This window comes from Leuresthes tenuis, unplaced genomic scaffold (assembly GCF_036924035.1).
Source record: "Leuresthes tenuis unplaced genomic scaffold, fLeuTen1.0.hap1 SCAF_4, whole genome shotgun sequence".
Taxonomy (NCBI): domain Eukaryota; kingdom Metazoa; phylum Chordata; class Actinopteri; order Atheriniformes; family Atherinopsidae; genus Leuresthes; species Leuresthes tenuis.
The window spans coordinates 1,548,105-1,556,587 of NW_027325358.1; the positions used below are offsets into that span (position 1 = coordinate 1,548,105).

Genomic DNA, 8,483 nt, shown 5'->3' on the forward strand with positions numbered 1-8,483 from the left:
GTGCCTCACGGCGCGACGGGGACGAGCACGCATGCGAGCCAAGGCGGAGGCGGCGCCGACGTTCCTGTTGTTATCGAGTTCTGGTGGAGAAAATGAGGAAGAGGAGCGGGTTTCTGCGACATACCAGCAGCAGAGACGGTAAACAAACATTAAATGCAGCAGCTGCCTTAATCATAACAGTCCAGTTTAATTTTTAACCGAAGCGTTTTAGTGTTTAGGGTTTTTTCTTTTCATTTCTTGCACATAACGGAAGTACGTTTTCGTGCTTATGAACGCAATAATCTCAAACTTATTTAAGGCAATTATTAATCAAAAACTGTTGTTGTAAGAATATGATGCAACTCGACTAATTTGTTCATTTAAATGTGCAAAGCCATGACACCTTACTATGATGTTTTACATCACTTACTGCCTGGAATGATAAAAAATTAATACATTTGTTACAGTGAGTCAAACAGAAGAAATCACAGTGATGACCTGCTGAATTATTTAGTACTTTGACACCAAATGTGTTTGTTCAGGATCAATAATAAGGTGATGCAGTCTCATAAAAAGTCTTCAGAGCCACACATTTATCCAGCTTTTTATCTGTTTTATTATCTATGCAGGGTGACTGACTCGTTTTTTACAGATAAATCTGTTAAAAGTCATTCCAAAGTGAGTTTTTTGTTGTCTGATGACAGATCAATAAGTGATAATGATGGGAATGTAATGCATGTCTAACTTTTAGTGCTTTCATCTTGCACTCTGCTGCAGAACTGCCCTCCTCTCTGACTCATTTTCTCTGTGAGTGAAGTCTTTCTTTGTCTGATTTGTGTCTCCAGTGACTAAACTCGACTCTCAGCACTAACTAAGCACCTTGTGGCCGAACACCAGAGTGCGTGTCGGGCCCACCATGGTTCAGTGGCAGCTCTGCACTCTGGAGCACCTGATGAGTTCAGGGTTCGGCCGTCCTTTTCCACGTCACGGCCTCCAGCTGCTGTTTTGGTTTGCCAACCACTGTGTGGCCTGTGAACTCGACTCCTTTGTGGTCGTCATGAAGGTAAGGTCATGATTTTTAATCACTTACAGTATGTGTCAGGCAGATAAATGCAGCACAGCTGACATGAGACGACTGGTGTCCACACAGCTGGTGTCAGAATGCCAACCACAGACGGGTGTCTACGGCTTCCACCGGTTTGGAAACATCGAGGAACTTCTGCCCGTACCGCACAGACACGTGAGTAACGCGTCAAACTTACACAGAAAAGCGGTTTCTGACTCTTCTAATGACTTCTCTTTAGATCTGGAAGACCCAGGGCTGAGTTTTATCAGGGCTTTTTAGTTAATGCTCACTTCAGACAACAAAATATATGCTCTCAAGCACGAAAAAGTACATTTATTTTCATCATATTTATATAAGTATCGTATGATTCAGCCAGTCTTTTGGAAATGCAGTTCAACGTAGTTGTAATAACACTGAAGATGCACATTCTAACAGCCACCTAATATTGATATTTGATAGCCCACCAGCCTCCTCACTCACTCCTGAAGTCATTAATCTGATCTAATCTGATCTAATCTGATCTAATCTGATCTAATCTGATCTAATCTCCCTCTCCAGTTTGCATACTTTGAGGTCGGCAACCTGAGCACAGAAAGATATCCAGAATCTGCAAACCTGCCCTTATATGTGAGGGAAAATTATGGGTTTGAAGGTGCCTACGATAACTGCAACAAAGACCGCATCATCATCAGCTGCCAGGTGAGGACCCGGGTGGTGGAGAAGGTGTACGTCACAGAGCACGATGAAGCTGCCGCAGGGATGTTCAGACGCGACAGGACTCATGAAATCAGCTGCGAGCTGGTCCAAGCTCTGCAGAACCCACAGCTGGACATCAGCACCTTTCTCACCCAGATGGGTTACTATGGAGACGGACGGACGCTTCAGGATCCGTTTGGATTCTTCCCAGAGACCTTCAGACACCTAAATCTTAACTTTGACCCCGTCCTCGGTGACCAGCGCGTGCAAAACGGTTTCAACATCAACGCAGACGGCAGCGGACCCGTGATTCAATACAGCGGCGTGCAACAGAAGAAAAAGAGGTCGAGAAAAACCAAGAAACCAAGAGCTGTGAGTTACTACGACTCCAGGTGGGAGCTGGTCTGGCAGCCGCCTTGCAAAGGTAAGGGTCCCGTCAGGGTGGAGTTCCACAGGGTCTGTTCAGGTATGAATGCATGTGACCAGCTTTCAGGCACTGAGAAGTATTTTAATATTTATTTATGTATTTATCCTGGTTAATAAAGAGAGTTTTATGAAGCTTTGAGAAAGCGCTGATAGGACACAGATGCAGGTTAAAGTTTAAAATACAAAGTTTACTTCCAGGTTAGACCCAAAACTGTGTGGACAGAAAGCAACAAATGTTCCACGGGACAAAAACACAACAAAGAAACTCAAACAGCTCCAGAAGAATGGATTTACAAGTTGAATAAATGGCTAAAAATTTTGAATACGCAGAAGAAAGATGCTCTGGAAGCAGGTTAAACATATCCAGGAAGTGAGGGTGAGAAAATGCTGTTTAAGGTCGGCTCAGGTGCAGCAGAGGAGCATTTTACTGTGAGCTACGCCTGGGGCCAGCAGGGGGCGCTGCAGGATTTACAGAATGCATACAATAAGCATGCAGACAGAAGAGGAAGTTCGTATCTGGCGGACATTAAGAGCACAGAAGAAGAAGCTGTAGCTGTGAGGTCATAGCTGGGATTTAAGGCCAGTGTTACCTGTTTGGGTCAGATTTGTTCTGGTTTAACACAACGTATCCGATCATCTCATGCTGCTGGTTGGTCAGTAGATGAACATCTCTCACTGTAATGTGAACTTAAACCCAAACCTCTGTGGAAAATGTGTGACAGAACAAAGCAGCGTCCCAGTCTGTGGTTGTAGATCACGAGATGGTAGATAACAGGAAGGTTTTGGGACCTGTAGGACCCAGCGTGCACGTTAACTCTAAGCCATCAGGAAGTGAAAGCACTGTGGAAACGGACCTTAAACTGACCACCACTGCTTCCTCCTAAAAGACGCTGAGAAGATGTTGAAAGTAGCAGGCCGACATGCTGAGGATTTGAACAGGAAGTCTGAAGAGTCGCTTCCATCCTGCTGTGATGCACAAGGATATTTATGTGATAAAGATTTCAGAAACTCGAACCATTCAACACCAGATCTGTCCATTTGTAAGTTAAACCCAAGCGGGACCATCAGAGGTTGGTTTTGGTGGTTTCAGGGAACCGATCCTGAACATTTGCTTGTTCCTCTTTCACAGTCTGAGTGGGTTTGATGTGAAGCTGGAAACACTAACAGCTCAGTTTTTAACCCTGCTTTCTGCCTCCAGGTTTTTATGAAGACCGAAGGTATGAAGGCGACGGCGGCGGCGGCGGCGGAGGCTTCCTGAAGATCCTCCTCGGTGCTGGAGTGATCTACCTGGCGGCCAAATGTCTGAGCTGGTGGTTCAGGAACTGCTGGAACGAGGACTGGGATGGAAACATCTTCCAGATGTTGCCACAGAGGACTCATCCTCGTACGCACATCATGCTGGATTATGTGTTCTAGACCTTTACAGTCAGCTCATCCTCTGGCAGAACCATGAAGGGTGGCCATCCGCCTCGACCACAAGGATACACAGGGAAAACACAAGTTAATAACCACAACAGGTCCAGGATCAGCACAGATGTATAAATCAGGATCCAGCTAACAGACCTCTCATCATATTAGATTCTACCTGCTCAGCTAATTCTAACGGTGTTTGTGCACAATTTGAGGGAGCGCCATGATCTGTGATGCGTCCTCTGAAGACCCGGCAATTCAATCAATTTCCTTGCACATTAAGTTGACAAATATTGTTGTAAATGGGAAAAAAAGGGGCTCTCAAAATTTCACACCAATTTTTTTAAACATGTTTTGAATCTAAATGTGACAAAAGGTTGCCTTATTTTCGGTTTAAACCGCTTTGCAAATGGCATCCCATACAGGACACACCTACCTGTCACTTAGGGCATACACGGTCTTACCATTAAGGCAAAGGTAGGCAATTGCCTGGGGCCCCCAACTTGAGGGGGGCCCCGACCAGCTGCCCCCTACCCGTTAAGCAGGGCTTGGGGCCTCTGGACAGTAGCCCCCAACCATTGTGTTTATAAATTGTAATTGTGTATGTTTAAACGGAAAACAAAGACAAAAAACAAGCAAACAAAAAACATGAAAATGCCACAATCGTATTACCCCCCCTCTTTCCTGTTATAATGGACTATTCCCTGCCTGAACGCGCGAACCCCAAAACGTCAGCACGAAAGTCGGAAATTAAGTGGAAGTGACAAGTACGGTTTGTTGACAGTTAACTTAAAATGAAGCGACAATATCCAAGTGGGGCTAATAAAAGGAGAAAGCGGGAGGAAACAAAACAAAAGAACGCTACACACCCCAAACTTACAAGTTTGTTTAATGTGTCAACAACGCCGGTTGACTCTAACAACGTTAATGTCGAGCCGGTCGTTGAAGATTCAGGGGAGCTACCTGTATGTGATGAGTTATCAGACGAGCTGATGGATGACAAGCCGAACAATTCGGAAGACATAGTTTGATAGTTGGTGAGTAGCACAGAGGCTTCTGAACACCGTGAAAGTGACCTAGTATTGGGAGATGACCCGGCGCTGTGGCCAGCGGTTGTTAACGAGAGGGAACGGTGCGACATTGTGATGAAAGGACCTGTTCAACTCGAGCTAGAGTTCCCCCGAAACGAAGAAGGTCGGCGATTCACAAAAGTAAACTATTTCATGTTAATGGGGAACGGGGAGAAAATCAACAGGTCCTGGCTAGTCTACAGCAAGTCCAAGGATTCTGTCATGTGCTTTTGTTGCTGTTTTTTTGGTGATGGAGATGCACAGCTGAGCTCCAACGCCGGCTTTAGCAACTGGAAAAACCTCCAAGCTCACCTTAAGCAACATGAGAGGTCTGCCCAACACGTCTCACACATGGATGCCTGGCACACACTGAGCACTCACCTATTGATCAGGTGAGACAGGATCTCATAAATGCTGAAGCTACTAGATGGAAAGACATTTTAAAAAGATTGCTTGCCTTTGTTAGCCATCTAGCTTAGCATAATCTTGCATTTAGAGGACACAGAGAGAAGCTGTATGAACATGGCAATTTCCTGGGACAAGTGCAATTGATGGCTCAATTTGACCTCGTCATGAAGGAGCATCTGTGGAGAATTCAAGAAAAACAGCTCAGAGATGCATACCTCAGTAAGCATATTCAGAATTAATTCACATGCCTTGTTGCACTCTCTACTCCAACTAAGTTCTCTCTTTTTCTCACTCACACAACTGTCTGGTGAGTTTTCTTTTTAAAAAAAATAAAAATGTTGCATTTTGACATATACTGGTGTTATATTTTAAACTTATTTCTCACATTCTTCTCTTTATTTAATGCAAGTAGCCTATTGACGGGTCCCTTTGTGTTAAAAGAACGGTTTTGAAGGGCCTAAGTTCGCCTTGGGCCCTCAAATAGCTAAATCCGCCACTGACTTAGGGCAAATGAGAGGTTGACAGGTGTTCTCCTTCCTGCCGTCATACGGCATTCTCCTGCTGCGATTGGCTGGGATCAGAACTAGCGAAAGTCACGAGGACCAATCACTGCATAGTTCGCCCAACGCTGGTCTCAGGTGCAATAAAAAGAGAGCACGTGAGTCTGATCAGAGCAGAAAACAAGCCTTAAGAGCGACATGATCAACTTTATGAAGATAGTGACTTGTCTTATCGGCAACGGTTAGTGAACCTACGGAGTCATCGATGGAAAAAAAGCGATTTACACCGGATTTTGTTTATGTCTTCAACAGCAACGCGTGTCACTGTATGAGTTAACTTTAGTTAACATTTTAACTTAATGCAGAAGTAATATCGCTGAACATTTGGTCAACTTCTTCACGAATCCGTGTTGGCAGTTACGATGTTAAGCCAATGTACATTGTTTAGCTAACAGTATATGTGGTGTTCGATTAGCTTGCTAATGACGACGCAGCAGTTTCTAGCTATAAGCTACAGAGCCTTCTAGAAGAAGTTCCGACTCTCTTCGAATTAACCGCCACACGGTTACGTGGTTCACGCCCCAGTCACAACAGTTACGTAGCAAGTTTATTCTATTGTTTGTTTAATTGCAAATTTTAAAACAAGGCTTCCTATATTCATTGGGAAAAAAGTAAAACTAACAGCATATAATTGGTTTGATCGTTCTAAACTAGGTCCTGTATGGAAACTACATTACTTAAGCTGCTCAAATCTGGATGGAATTATTCTAAAAAGGCTGTAGATTAATAAAAACCTTGTTTGAGATTTGTGAAAATGCAGAACAGGGACATTTTGTTGGGTTTTTTTGCATTCTGATCACCCTAAACCAGGCATCTTAATGAAGCCTTAACCATGCTGTCGTCCCCCTGGTGGTTGGTAAACTACTGGTTGAGAACGTGTGGTTAGATGCAGAGCTCGCATGTTGAATGTAAATATCGTTGACGATCAGGTTCATTTAATTGTGGCCATCAAAATCGTGATCACAATCAAAATACGATTAATTGCGCAGCTCTACCGGGGGTCACATTATACAAAACTGTGATAAATTAGTTAATAAAAATGTTATATAAAGTGCATAGCTCAGTGGTTTTGATGGCTTTTCTGTTTATAGAGTGTAGGATTATTGTAATTTATTGTTTGAGCTCCTTCTCAAAAATTAAAAAAGATGTTTTGTAATTAGAGAATTTGGATCGTGTCGTATCGTGAGATTAGTGTATTGCTACAGCCCTAATGCTGTCAGGTGTGGGCACAAAGATGACCCCCAGTCAGGACTGCAAGAAAGAATATTGCAGAATAAACCACTATGCCCGAGTGTACCGAACAGAAATGCTCAATAACAGTTGCAAGACGGAGAGAAGCGTCAATGGAAGTGACAATAAGGAAAATTAGATGTTTTTTGGAGCTCTGGAAACCAGCAAAAGAGTAAAGATAATATTGTCCAGCTGTCTACAGAAGGTGAAAACTAAAAATGGACAGAAGTACTTAAAGTAAATGGCCAAAAGCTCAAATTCAGACTTGATACAGGAGTAGATTGCAATGTTTTGCCATTTACAGTGTTTAAACTAAGTGGAGCCATTGGGCAGGACAAGTCTCAAAGGTGAATACAAATGTGATGCATGAGATTAGGTTCCAGATTATAGAGCCCTATTTACCCAATCATAGGAGGAGAGCCTTGCACACGGCCGGGACTGATAAAGACTACAAATTAAGCTAAGACAGTGAAGCAGACATTCTGACTGAATACAGGGATATGTTCACAGGATTAGGATGTGTGCCAGAACTGCTCCACATTAAAACGTCGTCCATCTACCAAGATGAGTTCTTCTTGTGTTAAAATCAAAACAGAACTGGAAAGAATGGAGAAACTTGGTGTTATTGCAAAACAGACTGAACCAACTAACTGGGTTAACAGAATGTTCACAAAAAATAAGAATCTGCAATAACACCCAAGACCTAAATAAGGTAATCAAGAGAGAACACTGCTCCCTGAGAACAGTGGAAGAAGTGGTGACAGAGATGAAAAAAAAAAAAAATCTTCCAAGTTTTAGATTCAAACGGTTCTGGCAAATACAAATGGGGAAAAAAAAGTGTTATGTACATTTAACAGACCTTTTGGTCAATACAAATTCAAGCGAAGTTTTAATAAGGCTAAGCGAAGACAAATGTAAGATTGGCACGATAGAGATACTATACATTGGACATATTCTGTGCTGAAGGCCTTAAACCAGAAGCTGAGAAAATCGGAGTCATTGTAGAAATGCCTGAGCCAAATGACAAACCTGCACCGATTAAATTCTTAGGCACGGTGCAGTACCTGTTTAAGTTTATTCCAAATCTGTGTGATGGCATTGCACCATTTAAAAAGGGGACGTTTAATGGCACTGATCACAGCATCAGCACACCTTTGACATGTTAAAGAGAAAATGTTCCATGATCTAAAAAAAAAAAAAAAAGGAATTTGGGTACAAATCTGCATCATCTGATTTATCTGACTGTCTTGTGTCTCTAATTGTTTTACAGGAATGATTTTATACTTACTTATGAGATTATCTGCAGCTGAAGAAGTGAACCTGACAGGTGTTGTAGGAGGAAGCATCACTCTGCCCGACCCCCTGCTGGAGAGAGGATTTCTTTTATATGAGGCAAAGAACATTGCTTCAGTGAGAAACAGAGAACTTGAGATATTTGAGGAAACTTATCTGAACAAACTTCTCTGGGACACAGAAACTGGATTCTTTACCATCACAGACCTGCAGAGGAACGACTCTGGAGTTTATAGATTAGACCCTAAAAAAGGACGTAGTCTCAAGTCATCTTATCAACTTACAGTTTACGGTGAGTCCCATTTCCTCCTAAATCTATCCTGATCAGTGTATTGATTGTTCTAG

General features: G+C 42.8%; 1 protein-coding gene across 1 annotated transcript; it reads left to right on the plus strand.

Moving 5' to 3' along the window:
- Nucleotides 1–3: 3 nt before the first annotated feature.
- On the plus strand, nt 4–3,623 carry LOC140305285 (uncharacterized). The gene is made up of 5 exons (XM_072384061.1): nt 4–138; nt 825–1,042; nt 1,130–1,219; nt 1,604–2,165; nt 3,366–3,623. Exons 2-5 carry the CDS (start codon nt 896–898, stop codon nt 3,581–3,583), a joined length of 1,017 nt encoding a protein of 338 aa, XP_072240162.1. The 5' UTR covers nt 4–138; nt 825–895; the 3' UTR covers nt 3,584–3,623.
- The last annotated feature ends 4,860 nt before the right edge of the window (nt 3,624–8,483 follow it).

Excerpts from the sequence above, each read along its gene's own strand:
- LOC140305285 (XM_072384061.1), top strand. The coding sequence starts at position 896 with ATGGTTCAGTGGCAGCTCTGCACTCTGGAGCACCTGATGAGTTCAGGG. Across the intron at positions 1,043-1,129 it reads CCTTTGTGGTCGTCATGAAG|CTGGTGTCAGAATGCCAACC; the intron begins GTAAGGTCATGA and ends GTGTCCACACAG. Across the intron at positions 2,166-3,365 it reads CTGGCAGCCGCCTTGCAAAG|GTTTTTATGAAGACCGAAGG; the intron begins GTAAGGGTCCCG and ends TTCTGCCTCCAG.